The sequence below is a fragment of the Garra rufa genome, chromosome 23 (genome assembly GCF_049309525.1).
Source record: "Garra rufa chromosome 23, GarRuf1.0, whole genome shotgun sequence".
NCBI classification, from domain to species: Eukaryota; Metazoa; Chordata; class Actinopteri; order Cypriniformes; family Cyprinidae; genus Garra; species Garra rufa.
This window is the reverse complement of record NC_133383.1, coordinates 6,703,934-6,726,102: the sequence shown is the minus strand read 5'-3', so window position 1 is coordinate 6,726,102 and position 22,169 is coordinate 6,703,934. Positions and strand designations below refer to the sequence as shown.

The window sequence follows — 22,169 nt, the reverse complement described above, 5'->3', positions numbered from 1 at the left end:
TGTGTGTTAGGACTTTGATTCAGAATGCATTTTAACTTTCAAATAGATATATTTTTGGAGAAGTATGTGTAAAAATATTTTTTCTTTTGGACTTTTAATAACAGATGTCAAGCATAAAGGATGCGTTTCCACCACTTACCGGACCAGAGTGAGGACTGAAGCATGGAAGAGTGATTTTATTGTAGTATGGCATAAATATCAGAGTGATTTTTACCAAAACCGATTGGAGCACTTGGAAAAAGATCAGCGAGCTTCATGGACATTTCTGCTGACACTTTTGATGAAATTTTAAAGTAAGTCAAAATTGAAAGACAAAATTGCACTGACATTGTATTGAGTTCACCCAACTGGAAATATTTATTGAATGTTTCTTGTGGTTTACAGAGGGGGAAAAAAAAAGATTTATGATTTTGGAACGAAATGAGGGTGAGTAAACAGTTTTCTTTTTTTGTTATTACCCTTTTGAAATGTATTCGTAAATCAAACTAAAAGCCACATTGTTGCATTGGAGGAAGTGATGAAAGAAACAATACACAAAGGAAGTGTGTCGAATGAGACCGAAATTTATTAGTCTATTGTTTGCATGTGTGAAATGATTTAAGTCACAACATTCCAGACCTTTGGCAACCAAGAGACAAAGCAGCTATCGAGAACTGAAAAACCCCAAGGATGAAGCCAAGTCCACGGAAATTCTATACAGTAAATAAAATAGATATAAAAGGGCTTTTATGTCAATGTGTACATTTGGCCAGGTTTGCTGTGTCACGTCGCATCCGTTTCAGTAAAAGTGCATATCGGGCTTCACTTTTTGACCTCTCCGAGATCGTCGATGCTGTCATCATCCACCTGTGGGGTTAGAGAACGTGTCAAAAATGGGTTCGCTACAGGTTGGGGTTTGCAACTGGATCTGGGATGTTCTCTTACCTCAGGCCACTTTTCCTGGATGACGTCGATGATGTCATCTGTAAAGTCTCCCTGAATGATGATTTCGTCTTCTGCTGTCACTGAGGCACCGCAGGAGAATTTCTGAGCAAAGAACCTCTGAGCCTCTTTTAGTTCGATGTCTGATGTGGAGCACAAAATGACAACGAAGTTACAAGGTGAAAATACAGATGATAAACATTAGGACAGTCTTGCAACTACAATCACAGCCTTACCGAACGTGGCCAGGCCACACACCCTTGTGACGTATTTCTTTTTAGCACGTGGGATTTTTGCTATCGTGACTTTTTGCGGGACGGTCTTCTTTTTCTGTTTGATTTGACCTCTTCCACCTGCAAAAAAAGAGGAACAAATTTTATAACCAGACAAACTCAAATATGTGACCCTGGACCACAAAACCAGTCTTAAGTAGCACGGGTGTATTTGTAGCAATAGCCAAAAATACATTCTATGGGTCAAGATTATCAGGATATATAAAAATCAGGATATTAAGTAAATCGTAAATATATCAAAACTTAATTTTTGATTAGTAATATGCATTGCTAAGAACTTAATTTGGACGACTTCAAAAGGCCATTTTCTCAATATTCTCAATATTTCTCAAACCATACATCAATTGAAAGCCTATTAATTTATCTTTTAGATGATGTATAAATCTCAATTTCAAAAAATTGACCATTATGAATGGTTTTGTGGTCCATGGTCACATATTAGACAAGTCAGTGGTATTGCTTGGTAAACTAAAACTACTAAAAATTAGATTAAATTTTTTGGCAATTGAAATAATAACTGAAAAAAAAAAAAAAAAACATATTTCTGAAAGCCTTTAACTGTAATGAAAATGTATAAAGTTGCCTTGGCAATTAACTGAAATGAGTTGAAGTACTAAAATTGCTAAAACTGAAATAGTAATAATTAAATGTATTGTTTATTTACATAAAAAAGCTAAAAAAAATATATATATAATATGACAAGCACAAAATTTCTGTAACTAAAATTAAATCTAAAATAGAGTTGGGTTTAAATTAATCTTGACATAAAAATTTAAGAAATCAAAACCTGTTAATTAATCTTATATAACCAAGGCCATACAACCACATTACACTTCTCTTTAGCTCATTTAATTTTAACGAATGTTAAATAAATGGTCATTTACTGCTTACAAAATGGGGTTTTAATAAAAGGTATCCGTTTCTGCAGTACAAACACATTTTTTCTAAATTGGTGCTACACGACTAGAGAAAGGGCTGTAGTGAAAAAAGGGCACTGACATTTTAAGATATGTCAGAGCAAGATATTTTGAGTTGAGACAGCTCAAATATGCATTTTAGTCTGGGACTAGCCTTAAGCTATGTCTGTGAAACCGGGGGTAAGTGTGGAATGTGCTACATGCACTACCACTGCTCCAAAATATTTGTGTTTATAAATGTGTAAATATGTTAAAATGTGTAATATATATATATATATGTGTGTGTGTGTGTGTGTGTGTGTGTGTGTGTAAAAAATGTTGAACCTCTCTTCTGTTTCTTCTTCTCCTCTTCCTCGACTGCAGGGGGCGCCTCTCCACCACCTCCACCACCACCACCACCACCTCCACCTCTTCCTGTAGTTTCCTGCTTGGGTCCTGTACTTACACAACAGCAGTGACATCAGTGAGCAAACTGCTGACAAACTCATACAGCAGTGCACGTCATAATGGTGCTGACCAAATATTCTATTTGTCTCGGTGGCAAATATGAAAAAGACTCCTGCAAGAGTCTAAAATGGTAAGACATTATATAAGATAATGACATTTTAAAAGGTGCTGTGAAAGAGAATGTACTTACCAAGAGTCAGTTTAGCAAACACATCAGGAAAGTTCTTCTCAAGCCAATGTTTACATTTGGCCGGCTCAGGCATGTACTCACAGTACTAGCAGAGCAAAGCAGAAACATTTTATTAATTCACTTTCTACCAACAGAATGTGATCATTTTTAAAGGAATAGTTTTGCAGAAAATTTCATTACCCTCAGGCCATCCAAAATGCAGATGAGTATGCTTTTTTTTAATCAAAACAGATTTGGAGACATTTAGCATTACGTCACTTGCTCCCCAATGGATCCTCTGCAGTGAATGGGTTCCATCAGAATGAGAGTCCAAACAGCTGATTAAATTTTTTTCCAAGCTTTTTAGCTTTATACCATTGATTCCTGGCAAAATATGAGTACATAATCCATAAAAATGCTTCCTCATATGGAAAAAGTCCATTTCCTGAGGTCCTCTCACACCAAAATCCACTGACATATAATGTTTAAAACGGTTTTCGCTTATAAACAGTGCTTGATCTGTGCATATTTCTCTCCTGATTCAGACTAGATGACTTTTTCCACTGGAGAATGCAATTATTATGACTAATTTACTTATTTTAACAATGGTTTGTAGATAAAACGCTTAAATGAAGGGTCTCTTTTTTACAAAGATAGCTTTTTGCTTCACAAGATGTTATTGATGGATTGGAGTGGTTTTATATCAGCTCTCATTCTGACGGCACCCATTCACTGCAGAGGATCCAATGGTGAGCAAGTGATGTAATGCTAAATTTCTTTAAATTTGACGAAGAAACAAAATACATCTTGGACAGTCTGAGGGCGAGTATATTGTTAGCAAATTTTCATTTTTGGGTGAACCATTTCTTTATTATGCGATGTACTCACCTCTACTGGCAGAGAACACACTGCAAGTAAAAGAAGACAAATGTTAGTCATATTGTTATTATTAAGACAAAAACATTTACATTTTTTAATGAATACATTTCAGACAGCATTTGAAGTGCATTAATGACATTTTTTGTATTGTCTCACCTCCACAGTAGAGAACTTTCAGTGGGTATTTCGCATTTGGGTCGAACCGATCCACTTTATTTTCTGGTGAACCTGACTCTGCATTCTCAGTAGTAGCCATATTACATAAATCTACACAAAATACAAATGGGTTATTTTAGACTGACAGTAAACCACTTGAATTCTAAGATATCATGCAAGAAAAAATTGCATTTGCAATACACATTAAAATCACACAAATCAAGAATAAAGTGTTTAGTTTGTAAAAACTGCACACAATATGGTGCCTTCATAATAAATAAAATAACGTGGTCTGACTGAAAATGGTTATAGCCTACTCAAAACCTATAATCGATACTAAGCACACATCAGGCATTGTTTTATATTGTTGGGTTGAAGGGTAAATGTCATAACCAAAGATGTGCGAATCTATCCATCTAATTACAAAAGGCCTATCTGACAGGAGAGAGACTTTCCACATGTCACTTCTGCACTATTTATCAACCTTGGGGAATTTTTAAAAATCGTTTTAAATAATCACACTCTCAAAACGCTATTTTGGATCATCACTAAGAAAAAAAAGATGCATTTAAATGCATGTAAACATAAATTGTCAAGTGCCAGCAACACCCTACTGGTGCTTTAGAGATACTAACCAACACACTAAGATCAGATGCGATTGATCTAATAAAAGGTGTTTTTTTACTACACTAATAAATGCATTCAAATATAGTTTAAAAGTCGTTTTTAGTCACTGACAGCGAGTTGAATCTATGAGCCTCCGCACAATGATCATGCATCCACACCATTGAGCACCCATTCATTAGCCTGCACTGCTAATCACAGCTCTCCTACAGCAGCAACGCGCTCAAACTCATACATACCCCGTCGATATAATCTCAGTACAACTTGCTTTTGAGTAACACCTTGATCATTATTACATTAACTCGTGCGGATGTTCCTTAAAGAGTGAAAGTTCCACTGTTGCTCGCACACCTTCACTGTCTGATTTGGCTTTGGGTCCTGACAACGCCTCTCTGAGGCAGAGCAACAACGGTGTTCGCGGCGTTGCCGTATTACGTAAGTACTTCGTTTTGGAATATTTTCAGGTAATACTGAATTAATAATTGTAAAACATGTAATATGATTTTTTATATATAAGACATTTACGGAATTTAATGAAATTAATATATAGTAACTGTTTTTTGAGCGAATCTTTTAAATCAGGCATTGCGTTGGTCAGCCCCGTTAAACGCGGATCACAACATGCAGTTTGAGAATTCCGAAATAATCACCCGCTTCTTGTCACATAAGTTTCATAGCGATTCTGAATTAAAATTTTTAGTTGCACATTTTTTTAAGTTAATAGTCATTAGGATTAAGAGTTATAGTGTTTATATTGCATTTATTGTTGTTGTTGTTTTTAATCCGGAGTGTCTTGTTTACACTTAAATAATGCATCTTTAAAAACAATCAAATTGAACTGTGGTATAACCAGGCATTGAAAACAAGATATTGATATTGCACATCGCTGTGATGTTGACGCTGCTACTTTGCTCATTTAAAGTAAAGTTAGATGTAATATGAAGTATTGCCTGTTAGTCCAGCCACTTGTCAGTGTTTGTCCAATGTGATTTGTAATGGAGGGGTACAATGAAAGAAGAAACTCCAAAACTCCTGGAGGTTTTTCGATATCGAAAGGTGATGAACATCATGCAAACACGAATGAATATTAGAAAACCCTTAAATCTAAAACATGATGATGATTCGTTTAATTAATGTATTGATTTACAGGATCTCCTATGGAACCCTGGCACAGTACTCCTGTAAAAAAGGTTGGTTGTTTTTTTTATTGTTTTATGCACAGTATGAGTTATTAATGGGTGAGTTTGGTGGATAATGGAGGCTTACCAGGAAAGGTTTAGCAAATATATAGGAACTCATTTAGTGCTGTTTAAAAAAAAGAAAAAAGACATTAGATTTGAGACATTAGTTCAAGTTTGAAGAAGCTTAAAGGAGTAGTTCACTTTCAGAACAGGCATTTACAGATAATGTACTCACCCCCTTGTCATCCAAGATGTTCATGTCTTTCTCTCTTTATTCGTAAAGAAATTGTTTTTTGAGGAAAACATTTGAGGATTTCTCTCCATATAATGGACTTCTATGGTGCCCCTGAGTTTGAACTTTCAAAAATGCAGTTTAAATTCAGCTTCAAAGGGCTCTAAATGATTCCAGCCGAGGAAGAAGGGTCTTATCTAGCAAATACTTTTTAATCTCTACACAGAGTACACAGAGCTAGACAAGATGAGCATTTGAGGTTTAAAAGTATATAAATTGGGTCCCACTTTACATTAGGTGGCCTTAACTACTATGTACTTACATTTAAATTAATAATTTGGTGCAATGTACTTACTGTGTACATACATGCTTTTACATTGTATTTATATATTTTGAAAAACCTATATGTAACTACATTTGTAATTAATTTCTGTAATTAGCATTGTTGAACTAACCCTTACACCCTAACCCACCCTTAAACCTACCCATACCAGCAAACCTGTCCCTAACCTTACCCATATCCCACCTTAATAGAAGCAAAAGTGTTTTGCAATGCAATATGACCACATTAAGTGTATTTTACTTATCTTTTGATGTAAGTACATAATAGTTAAGGCTACCTAATATAAAGTGTGACCATAAATTGTAATTATTTTTTAGAAAATAACCGATCTTTTTACTAGATAAGACCCTTCTTTCCTCGGCTGTGATCATTTAGAGCCCTTTGAAGCTGCATTTTGTAAGTTCAAACTCAGGGGCACCATAGAAGTCCATTATATGGAGAGAAATCCTAAAATGTTTTCCTCAAAAAACATAATTTCCTTATGACTGAAGAAAGAAAGACATGAACATCTTGGATGACAAGGGGGTGAGTACATTATCTGTACATTTTTGTTCTGAAAGTGAACTACTCCTTTAAAATATAAAATGGTAGTAATTTTTTGTTAAACATTTTAGTCACTGTATAGTTCCATTCCCATCGTATTTCATACATTTGATTCATTTATGATGGTCCTTAAATGTAGAAAATAGATACTTTCTATTATAAGTCTTGCATTTTCTCTGTAAACATTGAATACTGATTACACTTTGAATTTGTATTGTTTACATTTCTGTTTGCATTTTTTATATTGCACATTGTATCTGTATTCATGTTCCTTTGTATTTAATGTAACCTTGTTTTGATATGGAGCAGTTATATTTTAAATTCTATTTTGCACTTTTTGGTGAATCAAAGAGATTTGATTCTGAGTTTAATGATTCTCAATCCTTCAGAATCTTTTTGCTGCTACTGAGACCCCAGACATTTCCTCCACCAAGCTCAGAGATGTAAACAGATCAAGAATTGCAGCGCTAAGTCTGCACGACCTCTCAAAACCAATGTCCTCTTACTCATTAGGACAGGATTTCCAGGTAACACATGTTTGAAATGGCTTAAACGGTTTCTCGAATCTGTTTGGTGCAATTTGCTTTATAATTCCCGGTGCTGTTTTAAAAGAATATAGAATTTAGCTAGAAATTAAAATTAGCTGAAAATGTATTCTCAGGCCATTCAAGATGTAGGTGAGATTTTTTCATAGGAAAAGAGTTGGGGGAATTTAGCATTACATCGCTTGCCCACCAATGGATCCTCTTTGGTGAATGGGTGCCATCAGAATGAATGTCCAAACAGCTGATAAAAACATCACAATTATCCACACCACTCCTGTCCATTAACTAACGTCTTGTGAAACAAAAGGCTGCGTGTTTGTAATAAATCCATTTTTAGCTCATTTTAATTTTTGGTTTAATTACTCCTTTAAAACTGACTGGCATGGTGACTCTTGTATGTGTTTGTGTTTTCGTTAACTAAGTATTGGGCCATTTTTGTGATGTTACTAGACTCCAGTTAATGGATTAGAGGTCTCCACTATCCAGAGGCAGCGGCTCGAGCTGCAGCTTCTCATAGCCGAACTGAAGGACCGTGACCAGGAGCTCAACATCATGGCAGCAGCCCATCACAAGCAGCTGCTGTCCTGGGAGCAGGACCGCCAGAGAGTGTTGATCCTGGAACAGAGATGTGCCCGCCTGGAGGGTGAGAGTGACTCCAGATTGGGGTTAACTAAAATTATTAAAAAACATTTTTGTTACTCGAATTAAAACTAAAATAAAATATGAAAAAAAAAAACTTAAATAAGTTTCAAGGATTAGTTCACTTCCAGAACAAAAATTTACAGATAATGTACCCACATGTCATCCAAGATGTTCATGTCTTTCTTTCTTCAGTCGGTAAGAAATTATGTTTTTTGAGAAAAACATTTCAGGAATAATTTCCATACAGTGGACTTCAGTGGTGCCCCGAGGTTTGAACTTTAAAAATGCAGTTTAAGTGCACCTTTAAGCAGAAGTACCGATCCAGTGTTTACAAAGGGAACATACAAAGAAAATCAAACGCCCTTTACAAAAAAAGTTAAAACAGAGTTGTAGTACAATTTTGAAGTTGAAGACGAAAATGAGATGGGAGTTTTTTGACATGCCCTAACTATATTGACCCAGATTACACAGACTACGCATGCACATAGCAGAGACGAGACAAGACAAGCATTTGAGTTTATAAAGTATAGAAATTGTCCATTTGTTTTTGGGGGATGGTTTAGAGCCCTTTGATGCTGCATTTAAACTGCATTTTAGAAGTTCAAACTTGGGGGCACCATTGAAGTCCACTATATGGAGATAATTTCTAAAATGTTTTCCTCAAAAAAATAATTTCTTATCGACTGTAGAAAGAAAGACATGAACATCTTGGATGACAAGGGGGTGAGTACATTATCTGTACATTTTTGTTCTGTAAGTGAACTAATCCTTTAAGTTGTAGCTCTATATGTGTGTGTGTGTGTGTGTGTGTGTGTGTGTGTGTGTGTGTGTGTGTATATATATGTATATATATATATATATATATATATATATATATATATATATATCAAAAACACATTCCAAAAAATTAAGACTGGAAATATAAATGCTAATCCGATAGCATAGTAATAACAGAATAATATAATTGTATAATTCAGATACTAAAATATAATCCTTAAATTCCTGCACCAAAGCACTATAATTTAGTTTTAAATGACCATTTCCACTCTTTTTCTTTCCCTCAGAATTAGGTAGTTTTTGCTACTATACATTTAAGAATTGTATATTCCTCCTTAAAGGTCCCATATTGTAAACATTTCTGGAGGTTTAATTTAGTTTTTGATGTCCTTAAGAATATATATTTGCGGTATAAGTGCCAAAATCCATCTCAATTTATTTTTACAGCTCCTTTTTTAGGAGCTCTGTCAAGAACAGGTCGATTTTGGCCCATTTAATTAATATTCGTGAGCCTCTCTTCTGATTGGCCTGTTGTTTTCTGACTGACGCACAGCCAGGCCAACCACAAGTGACTACAGTCATGTGTGCTGTTGCCTAGCCCAGAGCCATAGAGAGAGCTGATACTCAACAGGATATTTCAGAATGATCATTAAAGTTTTTTCTTTTTCAAACACCGAATGCAGTAAGCTTCGTAATTGCCCCTTTCACAATGCGCGCTGATTCCGGAAAATTACGGGAACGAGCGCTGTGTGAACAAAAGCCAGAAACAAATGCCATAAAGGCGGTGTTGTTGTGATGATGCACACGACTCTTCACAACGGAAAAATACGTGCAAACTGGATTGAAGCAGCGATCAGGGAGCTCCTCACTATTAGCGCTGAAGCACAGATCCTTCATCAGGTTAGTTTCAGTTTGGTGAAATGTATGCGTCGCATTACATCTCACATCCAAATGTCACGTCTTTACGAGTTGTGTGTAAAGCACGCAGATTCCGGAAAACAACTGTGAATGAACCAAATTAAACAATTCCGGAACAAATCATGGGACACATTATCAGTGTATTTTCCGGAATGGCTGTGTGAAAGAGGCTAAAGTTGACGTGCCAGTGGAAGTCTGCGCAATGATGTAGTTTCGACATCTATCGACTGAACAGGGTATTCTTGACTGGTTTTCGCTTAGCAATGGAATGGACACAATGTTGTTGGGGTTTGACAAAAGGAGGGTGGGACTTGATTGGTGCTCGGGGTGGTGACTGAAGGCGGTGACTGAGTAGAACGGACGTCACATTTTTACGGAAGTCACAGCTGCTCCTGAAAAGGAACAGCTACTTTATGCAGGCTGTGTGACGTTTACTGTGGATTGACTGTTTTGAAACTCATATGGTAGTTACATAGCCCCTAGACCTTAGTTATCATAAAAAAGCCAGGAAATTTCGATTTTGACAATATGGGACCTTTAAATGTAAACACTTAAACTGCTGTAGTTTCAAAACATTGCTCTACTTTTGCACCGTAGTTTCAATAAATAAATACGTTTTCAGTAAATAAATACATTTAAATAATCATTTTAAGCTGTGAACTCTTCTGATTTAAAGTTTTCCTTTAATCTATAAATACTTAGATCCTGTCTGCATTAATGTGATAAAAAAAACAGTAAAAACATTAAAATTGTGGAATATTATGTTAATTTCAAGTAACTGTTTTCTATTTAAATATATTTGAAAAAGTAATTTATTTGTGTGTTGCAAAGCTGAATTTTCAGCATCATTACTAGTTTCTTAAGTGTCACATGATTCTACAGATGTTCAAGAAACGTTTCCTACTATTATCAATACTGAAAACAGTTGTGCTGCGTCTTATTTTTGTTTAAGTTAACAGTTAATTTTATGCATCCTTGCTGATTTAAAAGTATCTTTTAAAAAAAAAAAAAGCATACTGATCCCAAAGTTTTGAATGGTAATGTATTTTGACTGCTCGTGTTTCCCTAGATGAGCTGGAGAAGCGTAATGAGGTGATCAGAGCTCTCGGTAGGCGGACGAAGGTGGCGGAATCGAGAGAAAAAGACGTGTACAGAGAGCTCAACAGCACCCAACAGCAGCTACACGAGCTGAGTCGCAGAGAGATGAACACCACCAGACATGAGCAGGACTTAGAGGTGAAGTCAGATCTCTTTTTAGGTCTGAACGTTTGGCCCATATCCTGTTCCCATTCCTCCATCTTCCCACATCTTTTCTTGTCCACTCTCTTAAATGCTCCATATGTTATTCATAGGAGAGGAACCAGAGTCTGAACTCCACAGTTATGATGCTGTCATCACAGGTGGGGCAGCTGCAGGTACGCGAGGAGGAGCTCAGCTCCATGCTTAAACTGAAGGTAACAGAGACTCAAACGCTCACGCACATCCATTGACTTATATCATGTTTATTCAGACACATTAAGTATATGATTTTTTTTTCATAAGGATAAAGATGTGATTGAGGCCACCAATCACATTTTAGAGCTGTCTGGTCGTCTGTGTGAACTAGAGAAATCCAATGAAGAGCTGCGAACACGTGAGAGCAAAACGTTGCGAGAATTGGAGGAACACAAGCACCGTTTCAGAGAGAGCAGACACGAAAACACACAACTGAAAGGTAGACAGTGTGATGTCACATCTACTTTCCTGCATCCGATATTGAATACTGTATAAGTACTGTTTAGGTTTATTTGGTTTGAAACATACTTCATGACTGTTAAAAAGAATGTTCTAAATGGCATTAATGTGTGTAGTATGAATGAATTCATGCTTGATTCATCAGGATGTTGTCTGTACATGTTACATTTTTTTTTGCAGCTGAGCTTCAGGAGAAAACCATTGAGAACAACAGCCAGAGAGAAGAGCTCATCCGTTTAAAGCAGGAAAACCAGCTGTTGAAGAAAGACATCACTGCCGTTGAATTTCAGATGATGAGTATGTCACTAATACACGTTTCATTGTGTGATAAAGGCTCTGTTTCAAAGCCTAGTGACCTGTCTACTTAGATGGCATCATAATGCCCGATTACACCAAGTGCGTTTTTTATGTCTGAAAACGTGAGGCGCACCGCACTGCCTTTTTTTAGTGACTTTTAAAAAAGAGCAGTGTGGTGCAGTTTTTTTATGTTGCTAGGCAAGGACCAAAACAACTGTCCTGTCAGTCTAATCAAAGGATTATAGCGCCAGCGCTCTAAAATCTTTGGTTTTTGCTGTTAAGTAAACTGTCATATTAGTAGAAACCTTAAATACAGCTCCAGGTTACCCGCGACAGACACAAAAAGTCTCTCCTCCATTATTGCAGTCTCCGGACTTTCTAAGTAACGGTAAACTTTTGTCACCACAACAGAAGGCCCGCCTCTCCATTCATTCGATTGGACGACGGATGTTTTTCCGCTCAGAGTTGCTTTTTTTCAACTTCAAGCACTTAGAGTGCTCCTGCAAAAAAAATCAGAACAGGACTTCAGGAGTAATTTGATTTAGATCTGGACTTTGGTGTGGGTTCGCAAATCTTTTGCTTTAGGTCAGAACTTCGGAGTATGGATTGCAAATCATTTGATTCAGATCGGGACTTCAGTGTGGGTTTGTGGATCATTTTTTTCAGATCAGGATTTTGCTAATCTTTTTTTTTTTTTTTTTTTTTTCAAACAGTAGAAAACATCAAACCATTAAGGCAGTACCGTTATAAAACAAAACAAAGAAAAAAGAAAGTATACACAATTGCAAAGAATTTTTATTATAATAGTAAAAGTGTACTATACTTTGCAATACTTCAGTAGTATTACTCTGCATGTGCTTCACTTTATTTTTGCAGTTTTTTATTAGTATATTTTTGTTTATTTCTATTTTTTTGAATTTGAAATAGAAGACATTGTTTGATAAGGGAAATATCTGCTTGAAAAGTCCTTAAAAGTCCTGGAATTTAATTTTACAGTATCTGTACGAACCCTGAGTTCTATTTGAAGTTCTATTTTTATTTTATTTTTTTTTTATTTGACATTTTAATTATTTAATTATTAGCTTTTCATCAGTCCTGCAGTATTCTCTAGTTTGGGAACCTTGTCTTTTTGCTTATGTATGTAGACAGCGAGGCATCTCTATTATTTTTAAACAACTGTGCATAAAAAAAATCTGAAAATGTATTGTCTAGCAGGCTTTTGCTGTAATGACATTTTTAAAGGTGTATTTTGGAAAATATGTTTAGAAGTTGAAAAATTGTCAGTAAATTAAACACCTTTATAACTTTTAATATTTAATTTTTTTTTTTATTAATACCAAAAAAGGGAATTTGTTGATGCAGGTCTTTTTTTTTTATTTCATGTTAGGAGATCTTTTAGAGAGGGTTTCAGAAGGTTCAGAACAGAGCTGTAGACTGCATCTGTCAAAAACTGATAATAAACAGCTTAGATGCCTAAACACTGATTGGTGCAGAAACATATTTTATAGTCTTTTCATGAGCGTTCTGTTTCCCAGATGAAGAGAAGAGCTGGAGGGATGATTTACTTGAACTTTCCCGATCAAAACAAGCTCGTGCCGAATCTGAGCTGCTCTGTCTGCGTCAGGTACTGTCTTTCAAAACTCCCTCTCTTTACATTATCCAATGCCAGCCTACGTTCATTTTTAGAAATCTCTGTCCGTTTTTCCGGTTTTTCAGCATGCTTGTAAGACTTCCTGCATTCCTTTTTCATGACTTACTGATTTTACCATGGTCGTAATCTCGTAGAACAGAATCTTAAGAACAGGCTATAACCAAGTGCTACTTTAGTATTATTGACATGCTTGTTTTTACATTTTACAGTTTTCAGTGTAATTTTAATTTTTAAATAATTCTGTTGGGTATTTTGTCATTTCCATTTACTTATATACTCTGATTCAACCTTTTTTCATTTAAAAAAATATAAATAATTTTCTTATTTTAAGTACTTATGATAGGCCATTTCATATTTCTCTAAAATCCTGCTCCACATACTGTATGTAAAGCATCAGGTATGTTCTGATTGGTAAGGATTTGCTTCACACTAAGTCAGCACAAATAATGAATCATTGACAGGGTTATGATATATGCATATGTTTGTGACAGGTGTGTGAAAACCAACAGAATGACCTCCAGCTGCTAAAGTTGAACTTGGAGAGCACCAGAGAGGCACTCCGACATCACGAGGGTCAAAAGTCACGGGGGAGGTGGGCATCTACAATGTTTTACAAAATTAAATTGTTTACTTCAGCAACTGGCTTTACTTCTGTCCAGACCAGTGTTATTTATTTATTCATATAATTAATTTAAATTATTTTATTTTAATGTAGTTTTTATTAATACATTGAACTTTCTCTTATATTTTAAGTTTTCATTTTAATTTTAGGTAATTTTTTAGTAATTTTGTTGCATGTAGAAAGTTTGATATAGTACTATCCTTTTTTAAATATTAAGTTTAATATATTTAAATATATGTTTAATATAATTTTATTTCAGCTTTAGTTTTTGTTCATTTTTATTTTCAATTAATTTTTATTTGTATATGTTCTCAGTTTTCATTTCCACTTTAATTTATTTTTAGAAATGTATTTAGTGTCTTTAGTAATATTGTAAACATTTTGTTATAGTAGTTTTCAGTTTTAGTTTTAGTTCAGTCGTAGTTTTAATTCATTTTAAATTATAAACTTTATTTTTAATATTACAATATTACTATATAGCTTAAATTAATTTTTATTTTAGTTTGATTTCAGTTTCAGTTTATTTATTTCCATTTAGTATTTTTAAATTTTTATTTCAGTTCTAGTTGACAACCCTGGTTTACAGTAGTCAATTTAAAGAGGACCAAAAAAGTTAATCAAAAATGTGCTAAGACAAGAACAAGTATTGTTTTGGTTTTAGAACAACTTAGATAAAAAGTTTTGATCCTCTTCAGATGTTGACTACTATAGACGTCTTGAGTTATGAGTGTTATTGTGTTCGTAGGGCTGATTCTGGTTTAGGAGAAAGTCATGTGCTAAAATACAGTGATCATCAGGAAGGGACAGAACTAGAAACAGGGCTAGTGTCCACCTTGTGCCACAGCAGAAGCCAAAATGCCCCATCGGTTTTAATGCAGCAGCCTTGTGTCGAAATGGAAACGCAGACTGACTTTGAGCATGACGTCGGTGCAGCTTTGAGCACCACAAATCATGAAGTCGCAGAGCAGTCAGCCATAGGGAAAAGTTGCTCTGGCGCCAACAAGAAGAACAACTGTGCAACTGGCAAGTGTGACATCAGTGAACGCCAATCACCCAAGAAGGAATTGAAGAAAAGAGCGAACAACTGTGTTGAGTTGTCATCCCAGTCTTGCTGCTGTGATAATGCTGACAACCTGTCAGAAGATCCACAGAGTCGGGCAGTGTGTTCTGACACCAGAGCCGACGTGGATTTAATGGCTGTCATTGACTATGATTCAGAGACAGGAACTCCTGTCTGTGTAGTCGATGTGGATATCAGTCCAAGAATCTCTTGGTAGGCTTCTCTAGTGTTATTAAAACATCTTGAGAGTTAGGTTGTAGTCATTGGTTTGTACAAAAACTCCAATGAATCTGAAACCAAAGTTGCTTGTTTTTTCCCCTTATTTAGATAAAAGCATTAACATTTATGTGACATGCTTTTATCTAATTGCAGATTTTATGTAGGTGTGTTTTAAAGGGGTCACTGGATGCCCATTTTCCACAAGTTGATATGATTCTTTAGGGTCTTAATGATAATTCTATAACATACTTTGGTTAAAATTTCTCAATGGTAGTGTAAAAAACACTCTTTTTACCTTGTCAAAATCAGCCCTTTTTAGAGCAAGCTATTGTGTTGCATGTTTCTTTAAATGCTAATGAGTTCTGCTCGCCCCGCCCCTCTCTGCCATGGGATGACGAGCCGTAATGTTTACTTTAGCCATGTTTAGCTGCAAAACTTGCTAACTAACACATTATTAAGAAAGGCCATTTGCAAAGATGCATAAAACACCTTTGTACTCACTTCTGCTGTGGGTGAAGCTGCATCACGAATGATTTGCACGAACATAGACGCATACTGACAAGAAGCTGAAAATGACCTGATTTTAAAAAGGGGATATTTTTTGAGTTGAAAAAAATACCACTGGGTGGATTTTTATCTTTGTAGGGTGGTTGTGTACACAAACTGCCAACACACATTAATGTTCAAACAACATGTAAAAGTCAGTTTTGCATCCAATGACCCTTTTCAGATCGAGCATGCAAAAAAATCATGCTAAGTTTGTTGGACTGATGTTAACTGTGACCTTCTCTTTGTTAACTAGCACAGCAGATCTGAGCCTTCTTCATCTGGATTGCCCCTCCCCTTCTCACAGAAGTAGGCGGAGCTCCGTCTGTTTACCTGATTCTATGCTAACCATTGAACTTTGTGCCAATGATGCAGCTCGCCACTGCAATGAGGTACCTCAACAAACAGTATACATATATATGTTTTTATAGCAGGAATTAGATTTTTCTGTATTTATACAGAAAAAGATATGAATTTTCATATTTTCCTACCAGAAAAGTATCATCCATGTAAATTGCAGTAATTGCTGCATTTTCAAATGCATTTAAATTGCATTTCTTTTTATCTGTAATATATTATTATTTTTATTATTATTATTAAAAGTACATTTTTTAACAGTATTATTGCAATAGTATATAAAATGGTATTTAAAAAATAATAATATTATTGTTAATATTTATTTTGTGATTGGAATGGTAAAACTTTTCTTAAATTATTTAATTTCTATCATTTAAATGATAATTAATTCAAAAAAGTATTTTGATTAATAATAATATTAATAATGTTTCCAATTATTTATTTATTTTACAGTACAGTAGTAGTATTGCAATAGTAAAATATTTCATTGATTTAATTTATATAATTTAAAAAAAAAACATTTCTAATAATATTAATTATTGTTGTAATGAATATTATTAAGTACTCATTTTGTACAGTACAATAGTATAATTGCAATAGCAATACATTTCTTCATTTAATTTTGCATTATAGTATTGTTTTATGCTTATTTTGTGCAGTGTTATTGCAATAGTAAAGTTTTTTTAATTATATAATTTTATCATTTAAATAACAATAAATTAAAAATAGTATTTCGATCAATAATAATATTAATGTTTCCATTTAATAAATAAACATTTTTTACAGTACAGTAATCAATTAAAATTGTATTTTAAATAATATTATTTTTTATATTATTTTGTGCAGTGTTATTGTATTAGTAAGGTTTTTTCAATTATTTATTTTTTATAATAATAATAATATAATTAACTATTATAAAACAGTAGATTTATAATAGTTAATTATGATTATGATTGTTGTTAAATGCTCATTTTGTACAGTACAATAGTATAATTGCAATAGCAATACATTTTTTAAATTAATTTTCCATCATTAAATAACTAATTAAATAATATTAATATTTTACTTATTTTGTACAGTATTCTTGCAATAGTACATTTTTCCAGATTTATTTTGTATATTTTAAATAACAATAAATTAAAAACTATTTTGATGAATAATAATATTAATAATGTTTCCAGTTAATAAATACACATTTTTACAATACAGTAGTATTATTGCAATAGTACAATATTTAATTATGAAAGACTAATTTTGTATAGTTTCATAGTAAATTATAGTACATTTCTTTATATAGTTTTTGTAATTTAAATGATTTTGTGCATTATTGCAATAGTAAAAAAAGATTTAAATAAAAGATTTTTATCATTTAATTAACAATAAATTAAAAAATAGTATTTTGGTTAATAATAATATTAAGAAATTTTTAGTTAATAAATACACATTTTTACTGTACAGTAGTATTATTGCAAAAGTAATATATTTAATTTGTATAATTTAAGAAATAATAAGTCTATTATTATTATTATTATTATAGTCATATTGAATGGAATTAAAAACATTATTTCTTTTTGTCCTAATGCCTGTTTTATGAATGTTTGAATGAAGGTATCAGTGTTATCAATCTCTGGCCTTATTGCATGTGCATTTTCATATCACACAGGAGGGCTACAGCTCATCCACAACACGGTTACAGCGTCTGCTGGCTGAGTCTCAGGAAATGGTGGCATGTTTGGAGAGCTCTACCAAAAAATCTGTCAGCCCGACAAAACCTCAAAGCCCAATGAACTGCGACGCCGGCCGTCGCCTCCAAAGTAATGGCAGCCACTCCCAAACCTCCACCCATCACCAGGAGGGCAGCCAAACACATGGGGTACCTATTACCTCACTAAACTCATTTACATAATAGTTTAATGCATATGATGCTTTGGGATGAAACTGCAACTGAATGGCATTTTCTCCTTGATTTTTTCTAAAGGAAACTGACTCTCAGATCGAAAGCAGCCCACGCCTGCAACAAGGAAGCCAGTAATGTGATCCGTAAAACCACAAGAAGCAGCAAATCCCCATTTACTGGCATCTTCTCTCAATGCTCAATGCAGAAAATAAATCAGTTTTTGGCAAACAAAGAGTTTTGTGAAGCTAACAAGTAGTTTTTACAGATTTTATCAAAATATATTTTAATGATGTATGCACAAAAAAAGGCATTACTGATTTCTCCTACAGAAGCACTACCTCTGAGCAATGAAAAGACTGTTGTTATTTATAAACTACTTTCTTCAAGTGTTAAACCTGTCTTACAAGATGACACAATGGTGCTGGTTGTTTTTTGTCATTCCAGTTTCACTGTCATCGAACCTGTTTGCTTTCAAAGATAATGAACTGTGATGTGGCTCTTGTCTAGATCATTGTGTTTTACACCCGAAATGCAGTCTTGTTCTCACAGAAAGGACAAGGAGCCATCAGCCGTTTCAAAAGCCATTGAGAGGCAGTTTATTTGCCTCATCTCAGGACATATAAAAGAACAATAAAGGTCTTTGTCATTAACCTTTTTTCGTTTAAAGGGTGATTTTGAGTGACTCTCATTTTAATTGGAATTGGAATGTAATTTTATTTTGACTGAAATGCATTTTCATATTGAGTCAGCTCTGTTTATAGAGCGTGTGTGAGGAAACTCACCTGTGTGTGACTCGTTTACGTGACAGGTAGATCTCAGGTGCGTGTATCGCGGCTCAATCGATCATTTGTACATCTGGTTTCATCTGAGGAAGGAGTTAAACATGGCCTCAAAGAAAACCGAATCGAAGAAAAACGAGAAAACGGATAAATCCGAAAAGGCTTTAGCTGCGGAAAAGGAGCAATTCGTCAAACTTCAGGTGAGATTTACGCATTTATTCACGTATTTGATATTTAGTGGTCGCTTCTTTATTTACTGGATTTTACTTTTTCTTTCGACAATACTAAAAGTAATGTGGCAGAAAACACCTCATAAATTGTTTTCAGCGTTTAAATCCTCACTTTAGATCGCTTTGAATCCCCGCGAGATTGTATATACGTTACGTCACGTGTCGCCTCGTTTACATTTTTTTATTTATTTATTTTTGGACTTGCGCCATTATATTTCCATGTTTTTTTGATATGTATCACGGTAATAATGCTTCTGGGTATGTACTACGGTAATAACGTGTTTGTTTTTTTGGGCCTGATATAACAGTCCGTTTAATACAGTAGTCTTTTTTTTATGTTTTGTATGGAATTGTAATCCAGAAATAGTTTGGATTTGTACCATGGTAATGTCTTTTACCATAGTAATACACTACCAGTCAATGGACAGTAAGATGTTAATGTTTTTTTTATTTTTTTGTTTAAGTCTCTTCTGCTCACCAAGCGTGCGTTTATTTGATCTAAAATGCAGCAAAAATAGTGAAATATTTGTACCATTAAAAAATAGCTTTTTATTTGAATATATTTTAAAATGTAATTTATTCCTGTTATCAAAGCAGAATTTTAAGCATCATTACTCCAGTCTTCAGTGTCACATGATCCTTCAAAAATCAATTTAATATGCTGATTTTCTGTTTAAAAAAATAAACATTTATTATTATTATTATTATTATTATTATTATTATTATTATTGTTGTTGTTATTATTATTATTATTATTATTATTATCAACATTTAACAGTTGAGTAATTTTTTTCAGGATTCTTTGATGAATAAAAAGATCCAAAAATAAGCATTTACCTGAAATAAAAAGCTTTTGTAACCTTATACACTACCATTCAAACGCATAGAGTCAGATTTTGTATTTATGTATTATTTATTTTTAGAAAGAAATTATTGAAAATAATACTTTTATTTAGGAAGGATGCTTTAAATTTATCAAAAGACATTTATAATGTTGCAAAAGATTTCTGTTTCGGAAAAGTGTTGTTCTTCTGAATTTTCTATTCATCAAAGAAAGCTGAAAAAATTCTACTCAACTGTTTTCAACATATTAATATTACTAAATGTTTTCGAGCAGCAAGTCAGAGTATTAGAATGATTTCTGAAGAATCATGTGACTGGAGTAATGATGCTAAAAAATCAGCTTTGAAATCACAGGAATAGATTACATTTTAAAATGTATTCAAATAGAAAACAGTTATTTTAACTAGTACAATTATTTCACATTTTTACTGTTTTTGCTGTACTTTGGAGCAATTAAATGCAAGCTTGGTGAGCAGAAGATACTTTTAAAAACATTAAACAACTTTTGACTGGTAGTGTATATATCTATGTATTTGAATATGCATATTGAATATGTTATTATTTGAAATACTTTTAGAGTACCACCATGTAAATACCATGGTATAAATATGGTGTTGTATTATTATATCACCAATAACTGATACTATACCTGGACTGCTATTTGTAATGGAAAACGCATCTAAGATCAGACTTGGATGATCATCCTGGCTACAGATATTAATTTGTGCTTCTCTTTATTGTTAAGTGTATTATTTAATGTTTTAAACCGTCATATTCATTTACATTAGATGATACATTATTTATTGTGTTTATTAATGATGGTATATCTCCTTTTCATCTGCTTTACAGCTTCAAAGCATCACCAAATCCATCACCAATGCGGAGGCCCCTATCAAAGAGAAATATGGACGCAGTATCCTTTAGTTTTGGTTTAATAAATCAATTCTTATATTTATAATCAAGTCATACTTTTTGTGTGTTGGAGTGAGCTTACACACAGATGCCCAGGCTTTACAGTAAGAGAATGTCATTTAGTTGTGTAACACTTTTCACAATATACACAGTTTCAAAGACGCTTCACAAAAAAATGTTAAAATGTTTATAATATCTTAATATCTTCATGCCTTATAGTCACATTTAGCAGATTATAGCTGGGTGATAATATAGTTTACATTTTGCAGCAATTGAGATTTGTTATATTGTATATATAGCTTTATGTGAGTGTACTGTATGTGTTTGGATAAAGTTGGATATATTTCCATTTATATAAAGAGCTGGGTAATAATATAGTTGCATTTTGAGACACAATAAAAAATTCATGCATTTGAAATTTGCTACAGTTGTGGTCAAAAGTTTACACACACCTTGCGTAATCTGCTAAATGTTATTTTACCAAAATAAGAGGGATCATACAAAATGCATGTTATTTTTTATTTAATACTGAACTGAATAAGATTTTTTTTTTACATAAGAGACTTTTTCATAAAAATTATCCTGTTCAGAAGTTTTCATACACTTGATTCTTAATACTATGTTGATACCTGAATGATCCACAGATGTTTTTTTTTTTTAATGATTTAGTTAGCTGTTCATTATTGTCCTGAACAGTTAAACTGCCCGCTGTTCTTCAGAAAAATCCTTCAGGTCCCACAAATTCTTCTTTTTTTTTTTTTTCCAGCATTTTTGTGTATTTGAACCCTTTCTAATGACTGTATGATTTTGAGATCCATCTTTTCACACTGAGGACAACTGAGGGACTATCATGTGCAACTATTACAGAAGGTTCAAACGCTCACTGAATTTTGAAGATCGGGGTAAATTTACCTTAGTTTGTCTTCTGGGAAATATGTACTGTAAGTATCTTCTGTAGCTTCTAAAGGGCAGTACTAAATGAAAAAAAAAATATTTAGGCAAAATAAGAAAAATGTACACATTTTTATTCTGTTCAAAAGTTTACACCCCTGGCTCTTAATGAGCAGGAGCACTGGAGCATCAGTGAGTGTTTGAACCTTCTGTAATAGTTGCATGTGAGTCCCTCAGTTGTCCTCAGTCTGAAAAGATGGATCTCAAAATCATACAGTCATTGTTGGAAAGGGTTCAAATGCACAAAAATGCTAAAAAAAAATACTGAACAACCAAAGATTTTGTGGGATCTAAAAGATTTTTTCTGAAGAACAGCAGGCAGTTTAACTGTTCAGGACAAATAAGGGACTTATGAACAACTATCACTGAACAAAAAAAAAACAGATGTAATCAATGAGGTAACAACATAGTATTAAGAATCAAGTCATTTTATGTGAAATATCTTATTCAGGTCAGTACTAAATAAAAAAAATGAAATGCATTT

General features: G+C 33.7%; 3 protein-coding genes across 3 annotated transcripts in view; 2 read left to right on the top strand and 1 right to left on the bottom strand.

The window, feature by feature from the left end:
• Nucleotides 1–543: 543 nt before the first annotated feature.
• Nucleotides 544–4,795, bottom strand: denr (density-regulated protein). The gene is made up of 8 exons (XM_073829389.1): nucleotides 4,646–4,795; nucleotides 3,783–3,893; nucleotides 3,636–3,655; nucleotides 2,769–2,853; nucleotides 2,456–2,566; nucleotides 1,158–1,274; nucleotides 925–1,064; nucleotides 544–846 (listed from the first exon to the last, which is right to left on the bottom strand). Exons 2-8 carry the CDS (start codon nucleotides 3,880–3,882, stop codon nucleotides 802–804), a joined length of 618 nt encoding a protein of 205 aa, XP_073685490.1. The 5' UTR covers nucleotides 3,883–3,893; nucleotides 4,646–4,795; the 3' UTR covers nucleotides 544–801.
• Nucleotides 4,796–4,932: 137 nt separating this feature from the next.
• ccdc62 (coiled-coil domain containing 62) lies at nucleotides 4,933–18,620 on the top strand. Its single transcript, XM_073829388.1, has 13 exons — nucleotides 4,933–5,462; nucleotides 5,556–5,596; nucleotides 7,095–7,232; nucleotides 7,701–7,893; nucleotides 10,657–10,823; nucleotides 10,940–11,041; nucleotides 11,130–11,301; nucleotides 11,502–11,618; nucleotides 13,154–13,242; nucleotides 13,761–13,861; nucleotides 15,973–16,108; nucleotides 17,737–17,946; nucleotides 18,052–18,620. Exons 1-13 carry the CDS (start codon nucleotides 5,402–5,404, stop codon nucleotides 18,103–18,105), a joined length of 1,581 nt encoding a protein of 526 aa, XP_073685489.1. The 5' UTR covers nucleotides 4,933–5,401; the 3' UTR covers nucleotides 18,106–18,620.
• Nucleotides 18,621–18,853: 233 nt separating this feature from the next.
• LOC141299855 (huntingtin-interacting protein 1-related protein-like) overlaps nucleotides 18,854–22,169 on the top strand; it is a 28,622-nt gene continuing 25,306 nt past the window's right edge. The window contains exons 1-2 of the mRNA XM_073830224.1: nucleotides 18,854–18,949; nucleotides 20,672–20,735. Coding sequence (XP_073686325.1) covers nucleotides 18,854–18,949; nucleotides 20,672–20,735 — 160 coding nt within the window. The remainder of the gene's footprint in view (nucleotides 18,950–20,671; nucleotides 20,736–22,169) is intronic.

What these genes read in the sequence shown, in the direction of transcription:
- denr (XM_073829389.1), bottom strand. Translation starts at nt 3,882, where the DNA reads ATGGCTACTACTGAGAATGCAGAGTCAGGTTCACCAGAAAATAAAGTG. An exon ending in TGTGTTCTCTGCCAGTAGAG is followed by an intron (nt 2,854 to 3,635) that starts GTGAGTACATCG and finishes TTGCTCTGCTAG; the next exon opens with TACTGTGAGTACATGCCTGA. An exon ending in GTTTGCTAAACTGACTCTTG is followed by an intron (nt 2,567 to 2,768) that starts GTAAGTACATTC and finishes GTGTAAGTACAG; the next exon opens with GACCCAAGCAGGAAACTACA.
- ccdc62 (XM_073829388.1), top strand. Translation starts at nt 5,402, where the DNA reads ATGGAGGGGTACAATGAAAGAAGAAACTCCAAAACTCCTGGAGGTTTT. An exon ending in GCTCCATGCTTAAACTGAAG is followed by an intron (nt 11,042 to 11,129) that starts GTAACAGAGACT and finishes TTTTTTCATAAG; the next exon opens with GATAAAGATGTGATTGAGGC. An exon ending in GGTCAAAAGTCACGGGGGAG is followed by an intron (nt 13,862 to 15,972) that starts GTGGGCATCTAC and finishes TTTGTTAACTAG; the next exon opens with CACAGCAGATCTGAGCCTTC.